Source organism: Centrocercus urophasianus, unplaced genomic scaffold, assembly GCF_019232065.1.
Source record: "Centrocercus urophasianus isolate 14NV4802_14NV808 unplaced genomic scaffold, USGS_Curo_1.0 seq_12, whole genome shotgun sequence".
Lineage (NCBI taxonomy): Eukaryota > Metazoa > Chordata > Aves > Galliformes > Phasianidae > Centrocercus > Centrocercus urophasianus.
In genome coordinates, this window is record NW_024884364.1 from 29569524 (window position 1) to 29593244 (window position 23721).

A 23721-nucleotide genomic window follows, 5' to 3' on the forward strand; every position below is an offset into this window, starting at 1 on the left:
AAAAAAGAATAAAAAAAGAATAAAAAAAGAATAAAAAAAGAATAAAAAAAGAATAAAGGCAGCTTGGGCCATTGCTGCAAGCAGAATTTTGTTCACCGTTCCATTCTGCTACTCAGCAAGGTGCTACCTTTATTCAACCTGTGGTGCTTCTTAGCACTATTTTTGTGGACAATTGAGAATTTGGGTATAGTCTTACAACCAGAGATAATACACCAATGTCATTATATGTACTCCCCCTCACAGATAAAGTACAGCTGACTGAAAATCTTCAACAGCTATTACTATTCTTTGATGCCATTTGTTGAAGTAGCATACTGGATTGCCTGTGGTCTCATTACTTTATAAAGTGCTTTTGTTTGAATAAAAAGCTATTGGTTTGGAACAGTTACTCAGTCTTTCCTCAAGAGATACCAAAACTTGTAAAAAAAAAAAAAAAAAAAAGTTTTGTTTCATCAGTAATTATTTAAAGCTGCCACTATTTCTTTTCCCTTTACTTAAAAAGTTTTACCTTTCAAATAGATGTGAATTGCAATCTAAACTGGCTTCAGAAACTGCCAGTTAACCTACTGCTTTTCTTGATCTTAACTCAGTAACTTTTAACATAATGGAAGGAAAAAACTTGACAGGAGGTTATTTGCATCTATTTCTATTGTTTCAAAAGGAAAATAAAGAAGAAAACCTGCTCAAATTAGTTTAAACATCTTGTAATCCCATTAAGAAGACTGAAACTACAGATTATGTCCTGAAGATGCCTGTCCTTTCAGCAGAAGGCATCTAAGATTTTGACAACCTATGTGGTGTATCAGCTGTGGATGTCAGTAAGGTTTCTACAAAGCCAAGTGCTGAACTCAGCCATTTGTCTGCACACAGAACCTATCCGCTCTACAACTACTCCACTGATGTATAAAAAAATAAGAATTCAAATAACCCTCTGATTATTTCTTTTACTTACAGATTCCAAAAGCATTGCCAAGGAGGAAAATAGTGGTTTTTATTGAACAGACTTTTTTTTTTTTTTAAAGAGCTTAAAATGCACTAATTTTCATTCTTACATTGCATAGTCTACTGTGTTCAAGCAGAATATAAAGAGCTGTGCTCTATCACAGAAGGGCTATTTACAGATCAAACGTGTGACGGTTTTCCAGCCAGCCATCAGAAAAATACCTACAGTGTGTTTAATCCTTCCTTGGAAAAATCCATGACTTACACTTCCATTTCCAAGCATTAAACATTAAATTCCTGTTAACTGACTGGTAACATAAAAGTGGTAATTTGGAAATTCCACAAGAGAATATTTGAGTAACCAACTACACTGTTTTAGAGATATTTTTAATATAGCAACTATAATTCAAAATTTAAAAGCTCTTTGTAACCTATTTTTACTCCCGCAATGAATTCACCCAAACAACCCGTAGAAAATGGATCACAATTTTGCCCTCATTCAAGTATTCTGATGGAAATAGACATTTTTCATACAGTATGTTTACTAGCAACTATTTTTCCATTCATATTAAAAATATCATTCCACTTGGAAAAATGACTTTGGAGTGCTGAGAAGCAGCATCCCAAATACGCAAAATTGCAGTGAATGAACAGAACAGTGGACTTCTGAAAAAAGGGTCTTAGAATCTGCTATAGTGCAAGTACTCACAGAATCACAGAATGGCTTGGGTTGGAAGGGATCATGAAGCTCCAACCCCCCCACCACAGGTAGGGCCACCAACCTCCAAATCAAACACTAGACCAGGCTGCCTAGGGCCCCATTCAACCTGGCCTTGAACAGTTCCAGGGACTCTAGAAGAGATCAACAACTTCTGTTCAATTAAGTTTGTTCCATTGAGAAAATTATTTTTAAAAGAATAGGAAGCAAAATGAGAATGACTAAATAACATCTGCATTGCACTGTCAGCATACATGGGTTGATTATACAAACCAGCTGTTCAAACGGCCTAATACCTATGCAGAACCAACACCAAAGTGGTCTTGAATAACTTGGCTGAGAACATCTTCCTGCAGAAAAATCTAGAACAACTCCTCCTCCTTTGTTCAAGGAATGATGCTTACTGAGTGAATGTGTTAATCTGAAACTGCATGACCATGACACACTTATCACTAGTTCTCCTGATCAGCACTAGAAGTTCAACTCACTCATCTACACGTCAAAGCCATCTGGCACTTTGGAGTTACGAAGAATCCAGTCTGGAGTACATTCTGTCTCTTTAGAAAAGAGAAGAGCAAGAAATATTTGTGACTGCTGTACACCCAGGAAATATGCCAGCAAGTCCACAAAGCGTTCTCACCTGGAAAGCAGAAAACAGTGTACATTCAATAAGGGCCTGTAACCATATATCCATCTCTGAATAATCTCTTTGGGACATTATTTAGCCCTTTAAAAAAAGAAACTTTTGAAGTCCACAATAAGCAATGCATGCCCCTTCCCTCCCCTTTACCCCCATTCATAGCTCCTCCACGTATGGATAACATATGGGTAAATCCAGAAGAAAAATGTACCTTAAAGAGATAGGGAGAGTTTTTTTTTTTTAAAATTAATAAAAAAAAAAAAAAAAAAAAAAAAAAAAAAAAGATTCTCTTGAGTGTCTTAGCAATCAAGACATGGGGATAAAGACTTAAAGAAATTGTGATTAAAAATAGTGTGAAAATACTGACGGGACAGAGCAGAAAGATGATCAAGGAAAAGGCACGCAAAACCCAATTGCAAGATATTCTGTTTGGCATTAGTCAGCCAGTCAGGTTTTGTGAGCCTCCAGACAAGCTAGAACAAGTACCAGTGTATAACACCATACCTAAAGAAGGGAGAATTCAGAATTCTTTAGAAGGTGGCTGTCAGGAACACACATGGCAAAGTAAAGAGGGATGACTGTTTTGCAGTCTGTGCAACATGCTTAGTGCATAAAGGAATTTCTAAGCTTTAGGACCTTATTTAATCCACACACTATTATTTAAAAGAAACAAGGGGGAAAAAAAAAGTTATCTTAGGAAAATGTTCATTTTCTGATGAACTTCCAGAGAATTTTCAGCACAGAATTTAAAGAATGAACTAAAAGTGCTAAAGATGGCACTTACCTCAGATGATTTATAAGGACTACATCCTAATTTGCAACCTGGTAAGTGTATTTAGCATAGATCTTCCTTAAAGCCAAGAAGCGCACATGCTAAGGACAGAAGGGACAGAAATAATTAACTATCCAGTGAAAGCGCATCAGAATTAGAGAGAAAAAGATTCCCAATGGGCAGGGAAGTAATGGGTTCAAGATCGGTTCTATATACAGAGACAGGGAAGATTTCATTTTCAGTGTTAATGCAATGCTACCTTGTACTGCTAACAATTTTTTATTTAAAAGCTTTCATATTAGAAAGATTAAATGCAATCATCTTTGAAAAAAAGCAGCAAGAATTGAGACTTCACATGTAATCAACACTCACAGCTTCATGTCTACACAAAGATGTCATAACTCCAAGCACAACAGCCCCCACCAGCAAGCTTTGGAATCAGCTGGTGCTGTCACAAGAACTACTGTAGGATTTGCTGCAAAAAAGCTTGAAAGCCACACTTCCTCACCATGTGTCCTTCTTCTGGCATTTCTGGTATAACCTTTTAGCACTATAATGGTGTATTCACAAGCCCTGTTCAGATCATGCTTGTCACAGCAAAAAAATAAAAATTCAAGCACCTCTATGCCTTCACACAGGTGAAACACGTTGTAGAACTTGGCTGATAATTACACTGATAACATGAAAAGAAATATTTGCTACCACTTAGCAAAGGAACATTTGGCCAGCCTGCTGAATAGGAGGATATTTTGATTCAGTTCTCTGAACAATAAAGAGTAATCAGCACTGCAGCATACATACATTAAACTTATTGAGTACTGATGGGTAAGCCTTTGTTTTCCACAATTGTTTCAACTGCACAGTCTCTGAATTTGCTCAGCAGTTACACTGAAAGTAAAAGTCTGAGAGCCAAAGAAGATGAGTAACAGTTTTGAAAGAGAACAAAACAGGCTCCTATCTTAAATTATGTCAATTCAGAAACACAAGCAGAGGAGGAAAGTTCAGGAAAGCAAGCAAAGAAATCCTCTGAACACCATAAAAACTTGAAGATTTCCCAAAATTATCTATACCTTTTACTTGATACTACATTTCTAACTTGTTTCAAAATAAGCACTTTTTAGAAATGCTGCATGAAAGTAAAAGAGCTCAATTGCAACTGCTTGCTATTCTTGCAGTAACTTTTCTTATTTATGTATTTCCATGGTTTTATAAAATCATGGAAAGTTGCACTATTTCCTGATAGCAGAAGGCGAGGACCGGTCACTCATTTGACTAATTCATTCCACTGGGTTTTCCATATGTGATTCATACATACTGTACTCCTTTTTCCTGGAAAACATTTCACAAAGTCTGTACAAGATGTAAAGTGGTATATTTTCATTGTCTAGTTTCTAACCGTAGATCTTTGAGACTCTCTCTTTAAAAGCAAACAGCATTCTTTTAATAAGTTCATTCTGTAAAACATGTTTTTGTTAACTCAAGCCCTCCTATACTCAGCATTACTGCTATCATGATAAATATGCACACACTTGTTCTTCTCAAAATGTTACTTGAGGCTTACACGCAGTTCTACTTAGACATACAAACAGACTTAGTACATCCTTTAATAGTACATTTTATCCTCTCTTGCCTGTCCTGATCCCGACATCGCTATTTTATGCCTTGATTCTGTTCCCAGTTGAAGTTAATGCCATAACACTGCCACTTTTCCAAACGAAAGGAGGATCAAGTCCTTATCTATAAGCTCCTCTTAATAGGGTTTTATACTATTTACATGTCACCAACAAAATTATGGGGGCAGGGAAGGACTCTGAAACTACCAACAAGTAAGAATTTAACTATTTAATACAACAGAAGGTAAAAATATGAGGACAGGCTCACAGCTGATTTCATGGCAACCTCAGACGCTAAATTTTGTTAAGTTCCTGCAAAAAAAAAACACCAAACCATCAAAGACAAACAGAGGTGTTGGCAGATCTAATGCCCACTCCATTTGCCCAGCAAGGGCTACTGTGTTTAACAGCAGGACACATCATTCTCTACCAGTATATACATGAGAGGGGAAAAATAAGAGTCAAGTATATCCATTTGAACCCTAAATCTACAAAAAAAATCATATAAAAGGAATTCAGGTTTGCCCAATAATTCTTCTTGCTTCTTTATAGAATTACAAACACTGGCCTCATTAAATTTTTAGATGAAAATTATGTTGCACTTGAAGTTAAATTTCTGTGGGCCCATACGAGGAGCACCTCTGGAAAATTCTCTACCAAATCCTGAGACTTATGTCTCAAGAAACTGGGAATGATTGGAGGGGCACAAGGCAATGCTTATTCTTAGTCAGAAATAAAATGAAGAAAACTATACATGTGTTTTCCCTCTCCATTTCCTGTATAATCCCATTTACTAGAACTTCAGTCAGAAATGTACTAGGAAACAGGATGGTGGCTATTTCTTTTTTTTTTTGTAAGGAATACCTATGACTCTATTGTAAGTCTGTTCCTTTTTTGGAACTCAAAACATTACCAAGAATTTGTTTACATAGAGGAACTGTAAAATAATAGTTCCCCAAAACTTCTTGCCATACTGGTTTCTAAAATCCCTTCTGGTGTCAGTTCAACACAGCATGCACCAGTGGGGCTATTTTTAGTACCTGGGCAAAGTTCTGGCTACTCTGATCGAGACTGAGTCAGGATGGTACTACTTAAACAAATGAGCCTTCAAAGGAGTTCTTAGGACCCTCACCTCCTCTCATTTTCCTTAAGAAATTTAAGGGAACATAGGTTTGTTTAGTATGCAGATAAGCTCTGGTCAGAATGAAATTACATGTAATCATGTTTCACATTTATATGTGGGTTGCTGTGGCTGTGCAACAGGTTGGTTTCTCTTACCAGACATTCCTTCCTGCTTAATATGACAATCGATTACCCAGTTCTTCCTTTCCCAGACAGTCTGATGTAGCACTGCTCACATTTCTCATTGCTTGAGTTTGACTTACAAATTTCGTTTCCATGCGAGCTTTACAATCCTTGCTTCAGGCAGGTTTCATTGGACTTCCCATTAAGCTCCCCTTTGAACTTATTAGAAGTATTTTATCAGTTTTAGAAACCGATGTTGCCTCACATATAAGTAAAACAGTTCTATCAAAATAGGAACAACTTCCTTCTGGAGGTTAAACAACACTGAAACTTCAACGGGACGTTGAACATAAATGTAATTTCTCAAGCTTCCATACTGCTTTAAAACTTCTTATTTACCTGCTTTCATAGTTTCCCCAGAGCACTTTTCTGGAAAATACAACCATGAAGTCTTTTCTTGGGCCAAGGAAGAAAGGCACACAGCTCCCCCCAGGGCACTGCCCTAGACTATTCTTAAGTCTGCAGTGACTGCCACTCTCCAAGGTATTTCTGAGGAACTTCATTAAGTCACTGCAACAATAAAGCCTTAGTCAAAGGAAAGACTGCTATTGTACACTTAGCATTTAAATAACTACAGAAATGAAGACATCTTTCCCATGTGAACAGTTAAGGGTTTTCCAGATGAATTATTTCTTGATTACTTCTGTAAAAAGCTTGGAGAATAAATACTTTATTTCACAAACTTTTAGTGTGAGGAGAAAAACCCCGATGTATTCAAATATTCTTCACAAGAACAGTTTGTGTGCAATTAATACATACTCTTCTAGGAGTTACAGTTTCATAAGCACTATTTTTACACAAAGGTCATTTCTGAAAGTCACTTAGTTTTGATGGCCTCTCAGAAAAGCAATACCTTGGCTGTTTGTATAGCCAACCGAGAAAATTTCAGCTGACATTTCAAACCTGAACAAGAAAGCTTACAAGCATATCCAGTTCTGAGTTATGCAACCTAAATGTTAGAAACTTTTTGCAAATTTAAATCCAAAGTAATTACATAATCTTCAAATTAGACAATATGTAATGCAAAGCACTAACCATAGGAGTCAACGAAAATAGAAGTGGGAGGGATTAAACAGTAATGTGTGAAGATGTGTTGGGAAAAAAAATTCTCTTAAGAAATGAGAGTCCTGTGAATTTACAAGAGAAACTGCACTGCCAACTCTAAGAAAGAACCAGCTGTCTGCTTTAAGGCTCCATCAGAAACTACCAGTCACATTAAAGATAAATCAGCTCGCTGTAACAAAACTTCCCAGGGTATGTTTTTCCTCTGGCAAAGAGGGAAAAATAAATCACAGTAACGCAAAGTCATACTTGGGAAAAGTTCTTTTTTAAATTACTGCAATGAAAGCTGTTTTCTCTATAATCACATCACAAGTGCAGGATGTAGCAATTTCATAATTCCTTTACTGTTTGATATGGGTGAGGCTCCAATAAAATAAATACAATCAAGTCTCTCTGTTCATTAGTAAGTTTCCGAACCCCACAAGCAATCTGTTAAAAATAAGAGTATCCACTTCAACACTGGAGAATTAAAACTACCTGCTTGGGTGGCCTGTTAAGACTTTCAAAGCCCTTATTTGCCCCCTGATCATACTTTGTTTTTACATTCACAGATCTAAGAACTATTCTCCCCCTAAATCCTTATGGGGCATCACAGACAACTTCTCAGTTTTCCCAGCCTTTACTCCTACTAGATATATCCAGCTGTTCATAAAGAAAACAGCTGACCTTCCCAAACAACGCCCCCATTCAGAATAACTGGCACCCAGCACGCTGCCAACTCCCCAGTGCCAGAAGCCACAGGTTCTCCTGCCAGAGGTCAGCCCTGCTGCACAGGGGCCTGAAAGGGTCCATGGTTCTTTCACTGATACGACCCAGCGCTCCTGAGCTGCATCAGCACAAGCCACTGATAGCTGTATCTTTAAGTGGCCTTATTACATCATGGTTTTGAAGGAGTGAAGTTCTGCAGCTGTTCTTTGTTTTCTTTTTGCTCCACTTGCATGGGATCTTTTACCTCCTATTTAAAGCTTAGATTTGTCGCAATAATACTTGGGCAGTATTTCAGGATTAAGTGACAGAACAAGCACACTTATAATACTTATGGTTAAACTATAGGCATCAGAGAGCTTCTGGAGTTTAACTTAGGCTTTCTTATGGAAGGGGGATACGGAAGCAAAGAGAAAGAGATTCAGAGATTTAAACTTTATTTTCCAGCTGATGAATAACCACTAAGAGATCAGAAGCTAATTATTAGTCTGGTTCTTCCATCACCTTGGATTTTTATTTAGAAGCTAGGTTAGATTTTACTTTTTAAAATATCATATGCCTTCTGCTTCATTACTTACCATGACATTTAAGAGAACAGGTCTAATACAAATAACTTCAAGAACCAATGAACTGTTGGAAAGAACTCATCACCAACACCAAAACAGGTATCAGTGCTGTAATCTGATTTCCAGACCCAGGAACACTGTGAACACCATCAATTCAAGTCCCAGCTATGTCATGAGACTTCAATTGCCTACACTGTAAGTTACAGCTGTTTTCGACTGTCCAGTTTTTCCATTTATTACTTGCCTTGACTTCTGCAGTAATCTACAGTAGGATGGTCCCTAAAATATTCCTAATTTAGCAAAAGTCCACTACTTAAATAAAAAGCTAGTTCAGAACATTTTCAGAGAGAAAACCTCCTCAATTAGCACAGTGTTACATAACTCCTGAACTTGTATGCATTATAGAGAGAAAAAGTAAATCCATAGCAGGGCTTAAAAATTAAGAACTTTATACTGGCTAGCTTATTTTGACTAGCAAATATTTTGCATATAGCCTAGGCTTTGAACACATCTTCAGCACTGCATCATCTAAAGGGTCAGATTATTATTATAGTAGTAAAAAGATAGTTTTCAGGTAGTAAAGTAAAATTAACTGTGATTTGTTGTATCTGGACAGCGGTAGTATCCAGAGGTTCCCAAGAAAGAAGCTGAGAATTACAGTTTGCTTTTCACTGGACGCACATAGACAGACCTCAGAACTGTTGTCAGAGAGCCTCTTTCCATAAGGGAAGGAACAAACATAAAACAAAGGAGCAATGTTTTCACATAGAGATAGTTGATTCAGGCCAGAAGGAGATGAGGGCTCGACAAAGCTGCACAAGCTTGTGCGTGCATAACACCTAATGCTAGGGATGCTGCAAAAATCTGATGACAATTCTGTTATGTGTTTCTTAGAAACTAAACTGTGCAATTAAGCAAAAAAAAAAAAAAAACAAAAAAAAAAACCCTACAAATAATAATAAAAAACCCCCCACAAACTCAAACCTCAAAGCCTGCGGCAGATAAACAGCTACAGCCCTGTCACTTTGCCCACTTCAGAGTCTTCAAATGTGAAGTCTCTGCCTCAGTGACGAGGGCAGCAGTGAGCACAGCAACTGCTTGAACAGAATGGCCTCTTCCAAAGTTGTTAAGACCATGTGCCAGAATGCATCCACAGTGAGCAGCCTAACTCACCAGCACTTCCTTCATACCACTCACAGCAGTCAGCAGGAGTAACCTTCTCCTCTCACTTTCAGTTCTGTGGCTTCTGTGGCTTCTAAAAACAAAGCAGGAGTCTGGGGCATTTCCACTCACTCGAATAGTACCATTCTGATGCACTTAACATACTTTATATTTAAAATTCAGTCACCTTCACGTACCACATTTTATGTAAGTAAAACAATTTGTCCTTTAAAAGACTACTATTGTTAAAGGGTGAAGCTAAATCTAGATATTACCTTGGCTTTAATTTAAGTGCAGCATGAATGTGGTGTTAATTCATCACTTCCAACAAGTAAAAACAGGATTTGTCCCAAAACCTTTTCCCACAACTTTTTTCCCCTCCTCCTTTCTTCCCTCATTTATGCCAGGTACACAAGCTATGTAATACTGACAGAAGATATAACCATAATTATGAATAATTCACTGAAGTGTTTGTGATTAACTATTTATTACCATAAAAAATGCAACATTATTATGCCAAAACTACTACTTGAAGGAGTAGGAAGGTTGGGAAAGGTGAGGACTGAACTGTATGAAAGCATGCATTCTGGCGCTTCTTTAATGACTATTCCTTTATAACAAGACAGTAACATTTGCATAACTTAAAGATGCAAGATTATCAAAGCTAAATACAAGTTTTCTATTCTACTGCATTCATCTTCTGACCATTCTTTTCTGTTCTCTGTGAACAAGGGAAAAATAAAAGGGAAAAGGCAGAGTATAACTCAGGAGTCTTTAGAAAACCACAAGGGCTGTGGAGAAGCAGGCTGGTATTTTTTGAACTTTAAAGAATGAAATTTTCCACTGGAGTCAGTGAAGGAAGAATGGGAGATGGTTTCAAAATATTTTTCAAGAATGTTCTGGGTGGGTAGCAGAAGAACAATATAATTGCAATTAGTGATCGTGTTTCTAAGAACACACTAAGCATACTCAAGAAGTTTCAAAAGCATTTTTTAAATATTCTGATAAAGAGAATAAAATGAGCCGCAGAAGAGGCTGGATTTTATCTTAAACCAGATGCATTTTTGCCAAGGTTAATGTCTAATATTCTGTAATTTTCTCAGGCATATTAAGCTAATGACATGGTACAAGGTATGATAAATTATATAACTCATATTTCTGACCTTACTAAATAATATTGATTACGGCTTTTTAACAGCAAAGAGGTTTAATCTGTCTGCCAAGTTTGTGAAGCTTCCCACATAACCAACCCTTTCACTGCAGCAGGCACAGAACAGCCACACAATGGCTGAATTTTTTTAGCCATTTACGGAAATAGAGACATTAAAAAACACAGAATCATAGAATCACCAAGGTTGGAAAGGACCCACAAGATCACCCAGATCAAACATCCACCCATCATCAATAGCTCTTGCATGCAGAGTAACATATGACCATCTGACCTAATCCTAGATCCTTCAGGGTAATTTTGCTATTGAAACACCACTGGTAACAACAACAACAAAAAAAGCAGTGGTATTTCAAGCTTTTGCAGTACTTAACAATAGAGCTTTCAGAATGCAGTCATTTTCCTTGTTCAGATGGAAAGAACACACCTGCTTTGTGTAAAGGGAAAAAAAAGATCATCTTTAAAAAATAGCTCCTGAAACTGCTTTAACTTCCTGGATATTCAAAGCAACAGTATTTGTTTATAAACTTATGCTTCAACTAATATTGCTGAAAAAACAAGTACGGTTCATAGAATCATAGAGTAGCCTGGGTTGAAAAGGACCTCAAAGATCGTCCAGTTTCAACCCCCTGCTGTGTGCAGGGTCACCAACCAGCAGACCAGGCTGCCCAGAGCCACATCCAGCCTGGCCTTGAATGCCTCCAGGGATGGGGCATCCACAGCCTCCTTGGGCAAGGTTCCTCTGTGTAAGGTTCCAGATTTCATTCTATTTTCTGTTTCCCCCTTCCTTCTGAAATGCCTGGCTTTCATAGAGCAGGGGAGATGAAAACTTCTTTAAAGAGGAACAATGAACAAAGCTTATTTTTTTTTATTTTATTTATTTATTGCAACTCACCAGGGAAGAAACAAGAGACATAGCTGCATCTCAAGTAGTTAAAGATCAATCACTTCAAAAAACACCTATCAGCAGATGCACTTCATCTGCTATGGGCTTAGGTTATAAACACTGCTTTTAAAAGTTGTTAAAAGTTTGTTTGAAGTCATTATATACCTTACAGGTAACTGACCTTCTCCCAAAACCCATTCTCAAGAGGAAGGTATCTGATTCTTGATGCAAAGGCTTTATCTGTTCATGCCTAATAGGTAGGCTTTATTTAGCATCCTTAAATTATATATTGTAATGAGGCGTGAACACATAGGCTAACAGCATTTTTAATAGTCAGAAGTCAATGATTTAACCTAGTCTCTGACCCGATCCGATTATTCTTTTGGTTATACAACCCCCAGCAAGAGTTATTCATACTTTCCACTGACTGCAACAGCAGCTGCTTCGCTATCACTCTGGAGCCTCAGGAAAATTCAAGCCCTTAATCACTATTTCCATTAGCCAACAGATCTTTGCTATCAGCTTGAAGCAATACAGCTGAAGTGCCAAGAAGTGTACCTACAGGAAATTGATTAAATAAATAAATAAATCTATCCTGCAAAGACGCTTCCACATCTATCAACAGCTGGAAAAGTACCAGGACGGGCTCCCATCAATTCCCTTTAGCTTTCACAAGCCACACACAGAAGTTTTCTGTGCAATACTTTACAAGCATGCATCTCCCGCTCGACAGAAGAAAACATCTCATTTAATAAGATCACAATCTTAGGACATACGCATTATAATTCTTACCAAATCTTTTCTCCCTTTGCCCATTACTTAATTACACCCTCCTTCCCAAACTGGGCAAACCAGTCTAGTCTACTACATACATACTCCCACTATTAGATGTAAAGAAGTCTCAGCTTTCCAGGGTAATGGATAACTTACTATTGCCTCTTCCTAGCAAGATCACCAGCACTGAACAACTTAGTAATTATCTCCCACCTCTGGGAGGGTTTAGCACCTAGAACTGTCGGGTTGCGCTCCTTTTCTCATTTTCATAGAAGCACAGAATGGTTTGGGTTGGGAGGGACCTAAAAAGATCAGACAGTTCCAACAGTCCTGCTATAGGCAGGGACATTTCCCACCATACTAGGCTGCTCAAAGCCCCATCCAGTCTGGCCCTCCATCCTTCTAGGGATGGGGCAGCTGCAATTTCACTAGTAATCTCATCGACGATGCGTTTTATCTAATTACTGGATTATGACTGGCTTTTTCACTTACAAAATTCAGAAATAGGATAAACCCAATTTCTTATAATACAGCTTGAATTTACTGGCAGTTCACTAGCTCTGTTGTGTTAGCTTCCTAACTCTTCAGAGGAAGGAAACAGTACAAAAGAAAAAGAAACTATCCCCCACACCTTTCAGCCTTGGAAAGCATACTGACTTTCAGAAGCACTTTCCATCCAGACAAACCTTTGTTTTGAAAGCAAGCCCAAACCTTCACAGAATCTTCCAGAACGACATTCCAAAAACAAAAGAAAACAAACTTATTGTTTGACACACCTATAAAGCATCTAAAATGGCATTTCTTGGCAAAGCCCATTCTGTTCTAAGGATACCAAGATTAACATTACAGTGATGGATACACACACAAATCTAATGATCAAACAGTAATTATCTTGCCATTACCCTCACTCCAAGTATAATCCAGCATAACTATCTGCAGCTAAAAAAAAAAACAAACAAACAAAAAAAAAAAACAGGACATTAAGCTTTTATTGCATCCTCTATGTATTCCTTAGGAAAGCTCTTTCCACCATCTCAATAGGGCAACATCTTAACATAACTTTCAGGACAGAAGTGTCAAAAGCATGTTAACCTCCTCACCAGTCTTCTGTCAACTGGCTCAAAAGTTTACCCATTCAAAAACATCCTTCAGTCAGGCTAAATACACATAGGAAGAAGTAATCATAGTACTTTCAGATCTCTCCTATTTCACTCTCTTAAACTGGTCACAGTTATCCCCCCGAAAAACACATTATCTCACATCTTATATGGACTTTCATTCTTTTGCTATATCTTCTATACTTCACAAACAATAAGCAACCAAAATCCAACTCATGAGGCTAGCAACCTACTCTTAGTACAGTAGCTGAAAGCACATTTTCCTTCCAGGAAGTCAGCCAACATCAAAATAACTCCAAAAAAGAAAACCTCAAAAGAAGAAAAACAATTATCAGTGTCAGATCCAATTATTAGTTTCAGAACTATCTGAAAATCTGCAAAAGTGAAAGAATTTTATCTTAGACAAATTTATTTTTTTTTTTTTTTTTTTTTTTTTTAAATAAATGAAATCCAGTGATAAAAGCTCTGCTTTTATGTGTGGTATCAGTAATAATGACTCACAGCGTTAACAAAGTGAGCAGCCCTTCTAGTTATCTCTGGCAGTAACAAACGCTTGCAGGTAGAGAAAGGAAGTATAAAGGCAGGTAAACAGACTTCTCCCAACTAATTCTTGCAACAGCAAGTCAAAAACTTTGAGGATCAAGTTAGACCCTAATCACTGTGCTTGATGGCTACTATTCATGAATCAGTTCCACTCCTTTCTTAATACTAAGCTCTTGGCCTCTAACATTCTAGGGCAATGAGATCAATGGTTTAATTATGCATTACACACACACAAAATAATTGTATTTGAGACCTCATTTCCCACTTTGGGTTCACTAAAGACAGCTGGATATTTCAGCTTCACTAATTTATTTCCAGTGTATGTTCTGTGCTGGAAATTTTTCATGTGGTGGCTCACTCCCACACCTCCCCTCTCCCATGGGAATGAAAAGGTTTTACTCTTTACATTCTGTAGAATGTGATGGAGCCTTTTTTTTTTTTTTTTTTCCTTCCCCTTAAGTCTGCAAATCCTTCATAAATACCAGGTTACAATAATTAATACTGCATGAATGATCTCTTCAAAGTTAAAAATGCAGTTTCCATTAGGAGGTGCAAGCAGGTTCTGGCTATCTGAATGGAAAAACCCATAACTAATTATAAAGCCATTCCTAGTTCCTTTGAGGCCAGATGTGTCTATAAAGCTCCTGTCACAAGGAAAGCAAAGTCCTTATGTTACTCCATTTATGAGGTACTACTATCATTTGCTGTATCCAGTCCTGGGGGTGGGGGGGTGGAGGGTTGGGGGAGGAGCACAAACGAACCACAAACTGCACTTTTGAGACTACTTTACCTAGCTGAAGTCTTACTATAAAAGGGGCTTTGAAATCCCTTGTTTCTATCAGCTGGTCTGTGGAAAATATTAACAAGCTTCAGAAACTGTTCTTTGACATTCTATGTTACCCACTACACCCACGTCAAACAGCTTGTGGATTATTTATCAGAAGAGGCAATAACAGGACAAAAACTTGAGAAGCACCTCCACGCAAAGTCTGAAGTACAGAAACATACTTAGAAGAAGAGGAAGACGCCCAAACCAATCCCAACTAAAACTACCTATTATCCCTGTTGAACAAGGTGACGCATCTGATGGAATACAATTTCAGAAAAAGAAAGGAAAAGAAACATCATGCACTAGGATTTACAGTATATTTTCACATCTAGGAAATAACATTAATTTAGGTTTTGTTTTAGTACTTCATGCGCTGAAGTCTGAACATGCTTTCAACTTCACAATTTGAACTTCACAATTTGTTTACCTGTTTAAGTACTTCACTGGGTTTCTTTCCAACCTTTTCTAACACTCACCCATGACCAGACAGTCTTTTATTGAAGAACAACATTATTAAAAGTATATACATTTATAAACATTTTCCACTGCAGTGTTATCAACTGAACAATCATCTTCAGTAACAAACTGCTGGGGACCTAAGCTTTCCCTATAATTGCTGTCAAAAAGAGCATATTTATAATGTTAAGCCTGTTCTGCAGAGGAGAGTTTAGTTGTTACTAATTAACATAAGCATTATTGCTTATACCAGCAAATATTAAGGCATCTTCCTGAGAGGTAATTGGGATGATTTTAAGTTCATATCATACCTAATATTCTGTAGTTATTTTTACACTTTCCTTTTACAGGAAATTTCTGGAGAACAAACCGTAATTTGTTCCTGAAATACATCAATAACAAAGAACATAAGGAAATGTACTCTACAGCATTACTACATATACTAAACTTACTGGTATGATCAGAGCACAGTGATTTAAACCAGACAGAACTCCTCAAGGCTTCCATTTGATTCTGTAGAAAAGCTAAAGCTTAAGTTTCTTCAGACTTTCTTCTTTAACATTTGCAGTACCTACACTATTAATGACCATTTAAAAATACTTATTTTTACTTTGTGCAAAGTAATTTTAAGCCACCCAAAAAACATCTTGTGCAGCATTGCTGAAAAACTTCCCATTTATAACCAAACACACCAAATCTGAATGTCACTTACTCTTACTTTCACCCTACAGATATGGCTTTCCTTAAAATATTACAGAAGTGACATACTTCCCTTTTATTTCTACATATGGAGGGACTTGCATCGCTGCTCGAGGAGTAGGATGGACGGATGGCTGCTGCACTTTAAGGACTTCACTAGTACCAGGGCATCAGATGTAGAAGTAAGTATTTTCTCCCCTGACCTAGGTGACCTACAAAGCATCTAAGTGTGATATAAACCTCATTTGCTCCAAATATCTCCTCTGAACAAGATCAAGATATTGCAAGCTGCAGCATAAGGATTCTTCGTTAGTAGCTTACTTATTTCAATCAAAATTTCAACCAGTATTCATGTATGATGCACTCCTTGAAGGCATCAAAATAAAGCAGAACTGTAGAAACAGAAGTAATTCGCCTTCCCCTTGTGAAATCACAACTTCTACTATTGTTTCATGGCATTATCTGTACTCTCACAAGGATAACTAAGCGTGGATAATATTTAAAGGAAGCCATCTGAATTGCTGTTCAATGGTTCAAAATTCAAGTATATGAAAAAGCAGTCTAGCACTGTTTGAACAAACATCTTCATGCTGTACAGTCTCTTCAGCCCCTTCTACTCCAGCTGAAGAAAGAGTATTTAGCTCAAAAGATGATTTCTCCAAGTCATCTTTGTGATGGCAACTAGAGCAGAATACCACATAGGCACTGAGAAGAGCAAGCAGAAAATTCTCTCTGGGCTCACAAGACCAGAAAGAGCTACTCAGGTGAGAAGAGTGAAGACATCATCCTTAAACCAAACAGTCATCTCATGATGACTATTACCAAGATTTCCATATAGACTGTATATACAGTACAAAATGCTTACACTATTCATAAAATATGCCAGCTTATAAGACAAGGTTTTTCCAAAGATTCTCAGGTGATTACATATCCCAATGACTCTCAGGAGTTCTGCTTATGCACTTAGCAGACTGGATGCATCCCAGGAGCCATAAAACTGCATTAGTATGGTATTATGCTCTACAGTAACATCAAAGATTATCACATCAGCCAAAGCACTGCATTTATATGGGCTCCAGACTTGAAGTCACTCAGAAGTCTGTCTTAAATTCTTAATAGCTGCAGAATAAACTTGTATCATCTGGAAGTAGAGCAGCTAAATACTTCTGGGTCTTTAATTTTACCACAAGAACTTCCATCCTGGAAGATTTTTTTTTTAATCACAGAATCATTAAGGCTGAAAAAGACCTCACCCAGTCCAACCACCAGCCCACCCCCCCCCATGCCCACTGCCCACGTCCCTCAGTGCCACATCCACACGGCTCCTGAACACCTCAGGGACGGTGACTGCACCACCTCCCTGGGCAGCCTGTGCCACTGCAGCACTGCTCTTGCTGAGAAGAAATGGTTCCTAATATTGAACCTGAATCGTGCTTACTTATTTTATTGTTGAATGCAAAAAAAGGCCACTGGGATACGATTTTTAAACAATCTTAAGCCAGGGCATTTTTTTGAAAGAACAGAAAGAATTATAAACATTACCGCAAAGATTATTTGAGGAAAAAAAAAAAACAAAACAAAAAGCAAACACTGGCAGAGAAAGAATGAAAGTCTATGAAAGTCTTCAAAGCACACAGAAAAGTATGGATTCCATACAGTTTTCATTAAAGGAACATTTCACCAAAAGCAGTCCTGTGGTCACAGAAATGTAAGCATGTAGAAAACACCTTCCTGAAATTTACTTTTACTTTTTTTTTAATGTAACTTAAGAGGTTTAACACACTAAGTAAAAGGATTAATAGGCATGTGACTATAACAGGAAGAGATTACCAGAAAACCCAAGTGCTATTTTGTAAGGAAGGTTTTGTAAGTATTCCTGAGATATTTGACTAAGTTCCTGTAAAGCAGAAGTAATTCTAAGCATTTAATACAAAATACACTCAGCATCTCATGATTATTTCAGCAGGCTGAAAGTCAATTAAAAGTTTCCAGAAGCATGGCTCATTTAACAATGAGTTTATTTTCAGATCAATTCACAAACAAGTTTTTTCCATATTAAAACCATACAAAGCTGAAGGAAGACTAGAATTGTAAAGCTATGATAATCATTAACAAGATGCAGTTTATCTGCCCTTAGTGCTTTTCCTCTTGGTTATATTACTGCAGAGAATTCTGCTCATTTTGAAGACCTTACCTTCATGCCCTATTATAGTCTTTTATAAAAATAATAATAATAATCAGAGCTCAGCTTATGCATGCTTGCCATTGGAGGTTACGTGAGGACACATTCTCCATAATGGCTGCAGGAGACTGGCTCACTCCTACTAATACACTTAAAAGTGATCAAGCTAAAGTCCTTTAAAAGTTCAGCTTTCAGCGAGTTTTTTTTTTTTTTTTCTAGCAGGTTCTGGAGAAAAACCTATTACTGCAATATAACCACTGTTATCTATGAATGCATGTTTTCCATTAAGGGAAATCTGCTATATTTGTTAGTTTGCAGCAACTTGAAAGATTTAGTAGATTAAGGCAATTACAGATACCTTAAAGTAATGCAAGGAATTCAAGCCATTCTAAGGAAAATAGCTGCAAGGAAAACCTTCCAGTTTCTTAGCACTCCTCCCCCCAAAAGAAACAAAAAAACCCCATCAACTCAAGAAGCAGCAAAAAGCACAACCAGGAGTAGTTTATCAGTAGCCCCAAGCTGAGTTCTTTCTAAGTACTCTACATTTCTCTCCCTCCTCACCAGTGAAATGAGTGATACTCATCTACAGTTCAGCTAAAATAGAAAGCAGTCAGAACAGACCCAGGTAACCTACTTAGCAAGAGACTGCCCGGGTACAAACGAAGTTATTTAGCCCCCCTTGTGGCTACGCTCTGAAGTTTAAAATCATCACTGAAGTATGCCACATCCCTCCAGGATTACAAGATACAAGCAAGCCTATTACCTCCCACACTTGCCATTTGACAGTAGAAGTTCTATTTAAAACACGGAGTGTCCTCTACTGACACAAAAAAAGATTTAAAAAAAAATATGAATACCAGATAAGGAAAATGGAAATTGGCAAAAACATAATTGCTGGCTCTGTAATTAGCTACTGACTTTTTTTTGTTGTTGTTTAAATGAGTACACAGACACGGTTAAACCAAACTCATTTGTATCAATAAATGCTGCTTTAAGAAAAAAAAAAAAAATATTCTCAAGCATAAAGCCAACACGAGAATTACCGAGAACACCAAACCAGCATTTTTTCATGGCAGTCGGCTAACCTGAAGATCACATAAAGGCTTTCTACCAGAGATCATTTACTGTACGCTTCTGTGAAAGCAAAGATAGAAGTATAAAGTCTATAGGAATTTCTCCAACCGTATTTTGGAAGAAGCTTGAGAATAAGTATTGCAGCATTCTCTCAAAGATACTAAAAATGACACTGTAAAAAGCATCCTTGGGGGATTTAAATCGCTAAAATTCTTTCTTACGAGAATACAGGAAAGAAATTGTTGTTTACTAGTACTATAACTCCCTAGATAAGATACTACGCAGGGGATGCTCTGGAAGTACTGCCTACTGTCTCATTATGTTGGCCTGCGACATCAGAGGCAGATGTTGGTGGTGTGGCAGCAGAGGTTGGACCATCCAACCCATATTCCATTACATTTTGTTGCCATGAGACTGATGGCAGCAGAGGAGCAGTGTGACACAATGGTGCTTGATATGGAAGCGTGTATGAGCAAAGGTGTGTCACTGAATTCCTCTGTATGGAAAAAATGGCACCCACTGACATTCACTGATGCTTGCTGAACATTTATGGAGACCAAATAGTGGATGTGAGTGCAGTGTGGGGTGGGTGGAGCGTTTCAGTAGCAGTGACGTGAAATGAAGCATTTCCAATGAAGTATTCCATAAACAAATCACTGATTTCAAAGAACCGACTCTGAGCAGCCTCATTTTTTATTTTTTTTTTTTAACATCTCTACCCACCTGATTTGGTGGCAACAGTAATCTAAAGAAATGCTGTAGCCGCATGCTAACCCAACCCTCAGTGCTTTCACACAAGCACAAATCACTGTTTGGAAACGGGAGGGCAAAATGGAAATAGATGTTGCCAGTCATCTTCTAGCTGCCCTATCTCACTTTCGATTGGATCAACCCTCCTCAAATAGGGCAATCCAGGATTATTAAGTGGCCTACCAGAGCGGAAAAAAAAAATCCACAACTATGTACACAAGGTATTTTAAGACTGTTACATACACGCAATTTCCCACCTTTTCCAGAATAGATGAAAACACATTACACGAACAAAAATCATACATATTTATAAAAATACCATGTCTTGTGATGTTGTATTTTACAATACCTTTACATATTCCTTAAAGTATAGATAAAATTAAATGCCCTTACTGAATTTGCAGAGACTTGCAAGTTTAAGCTTATTGTACCAAAAAAAAAAAAAAAAAAAAAGGAATTTTTTTAAAATTTACTCCTTAAAGCACAGTCTTTAAAATTATTACATTACTATCATTTCCAAACACTAAGTCATCACTCTAGACCAAAATACCTTCATTCCCCAGATACCAGAATCAGTGACTGCTAATGGAGAATTGGAAGGAACGCATGGGAGGCCCTGATTTCTTTTTCAATATAATCTTATTCTTTCCATAACACCCACCAGCACTATACTGAATCCACCCCTTACCAACTCAAACAGCAGCCACAGTGCCTCATCCTGCCTCTTCTCTTTGCAAGTGACAGGTGGTCAACAGAGCATGATAAAAACATACCCAGTCCGTTATTAACCTACTGTTCTCCTACACAGTAGTGGTCTGTTTTCTGCCACCTCTGCATTAATTGGGGGTAAGTTATGTATTTCAACGACTGAGGTTCAACTAGCCAAAAAGTAAGCTATTCTTTAGTCTACTGGAAGACAGCACACCTACCACATGCCACAGAAATCTTTCCTGAAGTTTTATAAGTAAGAACGTCCCTCCCTGTTGGACATAAATATCACTTTTATTCAGGTTCAGAATAACTCTTCCATTGTCTGTCTTCGGAATTTAATTTGAAGAGCAACAGTGGTGGTGAAGTAACTACACATACAGGCATCCATAGTTAAGATCAGTTTATAGCAAGATGATCAGTCTCCTATTAATTTGTCATTATTTTAATTAATCTGCATTCCTTCCTGTTGCAACTCTTGGCAAGAAAAAAAAAAAGCAGAAAGCGTAGAAAGCACAGAAAAATTATTGCAATTTCAAGGACACACAAGGCTTTACTCTGATCTAAATTAAGAGTGTCACAAGACCGAGAATCTTTGGAACCAAAACAGATGGAAAAACCATTTAAATATGTAAATACCTCCCGGTCTGGCTTGCAACTATGCATCTGTGTTGTCATGCATCTAACCATTTTCAATCCATTCATTTTAAGGCTACTGAATCCATCCAAGAAAATACTATTACTACCTGCAGCTGAAAATACTATATAGAACTGATTATATTTTCCTAGGCACGTTTGGAGTTAATTTTAAGTAGGATAAATCCCAACAAGAGTGCCATTTCCGTCACACCAGCAGGTGCCCTAAGTGATACAGAAATATCAGGTTGGCACTGGAGGTTACAGAACTTGAAAAAGTAACAGTGGTGATGGAGGTACATTGTATTCCACTTTCCGGAACCTTTTTAATACGAGACTGTTGGTAGGGTTGAGATATTGAGCTACTGCTCTAACAGCTCTTATCTGCCTTCCACCAGGAGATTGACAATTACTTTAATGGCATTTTAAAAATCAGGAATAGCGTATTTCAGTTAATTTCTGTCTACTTAAAAAGTAAACGTTTCCTTAAGTATCAAAGGCGCTAGAAAATATGATCTCGATGGCAAAATGAGCCATGAGAAAAGCCTACAGCAAGGCGGACTTCACTCATTCTTTAGTCCTAGACAGCGATGAGACAAGTAAAAGAAGAATGAAAAACGAAGCTAGGCTTGGTCTTCCACCAAGAAAAATGCAGATGAGAAGCAATCCTGAAACAGTTACATCCATTTATTACACTTAGAGCTGCGTTAGACTTAAGGCAAACGAGTTTACACCATTCCTCTGACAGCTGCTGCCACCCTGCTCCGGAGCAGCGGTTCGTCATTCCGTTCGTATCCTTCCCTTCCTGGCAGGAAAGCTCCGTGTCCCCCAGCCCCCTGCTTACCACCCGCTCCCCGTGCCGCGGCCAGTGCAGTGACGGTGCCCGTCCCCCTCCCACTCTCCCCCCCTCCCCCGGCTCCACCGCTGGCCCGCCCGTCCCCGCCCGCACAGCCCGGGGCGGCGGCCACGACGGAGGGAAGGAGGGGCGGGAGCGGGCCGGGACGGGCCGAGCCGAGCGGCGGCTCTCGCCGGCAGAGGGAGCCGGCCCAGCGCCGCCCGCCTCGCCGCTCTCACCCGGCACTGGCCGTCCTGGAAGACGCGCGGGTCCAGGTTGCAGGCGATGGTGGCGGTGGGCAGATCCTGCAGCACCACCGCCTCCATGTCGCCGCCGGCGAAGCTCCAGTCCGGTTCGGCCTCGGGCGGCGGCAGCACCTCCGCCTCCTCTTCCTCCTCCCTCGTTTCTCCGAGCGGCGGCTCCTCCCGGCCTGTCGGGCCCCTCCCGCCGCCGCTGCCGCTCTCCATGGCCGGGGGCGAGCGGAGCCCCCGCGGGGCGGGGCCCGGCGGCGGCTGAGGCAGCCTCGAGCGCCTCGCGCCGGCAGCCGTTCCCCCCACCTTCGCGTTTCTTAACCCCTGCGCGCGATTAACCGCCTCCTTCCTGCTCTTCCTGCTCCCCGCGCGCACGGCACACGGCGCCGCCTGAGCCAATAGGACGCGGCGCCGCAGCAACAGGTGGCCTGCACAAGGCGGGCGCCGCTGCCGCCATCTTGAGTGAGGGCAGGGGGCGCGCTTCTTTCTCCCAGCCGTGTGTGTGAGGGACTCTGCGTGCCCTGCGGCGTGGGGCAGCTGCGCGCACAGGGGTGGGTGGTCAGAGCATTAGGGGTGGTATGGAGCGTCGTGTTTGTGACCTAGCGTTAGAATCACGGAATCATTAAGGTTGGAAAAGACCACTAAGTTTATCTAGTCTAACCGTCAGCCCACTCCCCCCACGCCCACTGCCCACGTCCCTCAGTGCCACATCCACACGGCTCCTGAACACCTCAGGGACGGTGACTGCACCACCTCCCTGGGCAGCCTGTGCCACTGCCTCACTGCTCTTTCCTAGAACATATTCTTCCTAACATCCAATCTGACTCTCAGGTGGCTGTGGAGAGCCATGATACCTCCCTTGATCCTCTTCCAGACTGAACAATCCCAGTTTCCCCATCTGCTGCCTGCCAAACTTGTGCTCTAGACCCCTCACAGTTTAATTGCCCTTCTTTGGACACGCTCCATAGCCTCAACGTCTTCATTGTAATGAGGGGCCCAAAACTGAACGCAGTACTTAAATCCATAGGCTGGGGGTAATTGCAAGCACCCCAGGGCAAAGCTGACTTGGTGTAGAGGGCAGGGAATATTAGGCAACAGTCAGCCAAAAGTCACCACAGTGTGCCTCATAGTTCTCTCACTTGCCTGAAGGACAAGCTGTCTGGCCCTTGGTGCGCTACAAACTGTTCCCAGAACAGGCAGAAGAAAGGAAGCTGAGGGAGGAAAAAAGAAAGCCATAGCAATATTTGGAGAGTTAAGCAGTGTCTGTGTCTCCTTACTTTGGACCTGCGGGAGGAATTTTCTTAAAACCATTCCCTTTTTTCTGGTGC

The 23721-nt window shown here is 39.4% G+C and overlaps 1 protein-coding gene across 1 annotated transcript in view; it reads right to left on the reverse strand.

Moving 5' to 3' along the window:
* RCAN1 (regulator of calcineurin 1) overlaps positions 1-22609 on the reverse strand; it is a 41034-nt gene extending 18425 nt beyond the window's left edge. Inside the window, exon 1 of the mRNA XM_042810387.1 lies at positions 22382-22609. Within this exon, the coding sequence (XP_042666321.1) occupies positions 22382-22609 (228 nt within the window). The remainder of the gene's footprint in view (positions 1-22381) is intronic.
* Between the last annotated feature and the right edge of the window lie 1112 nt (positions 22610-23721).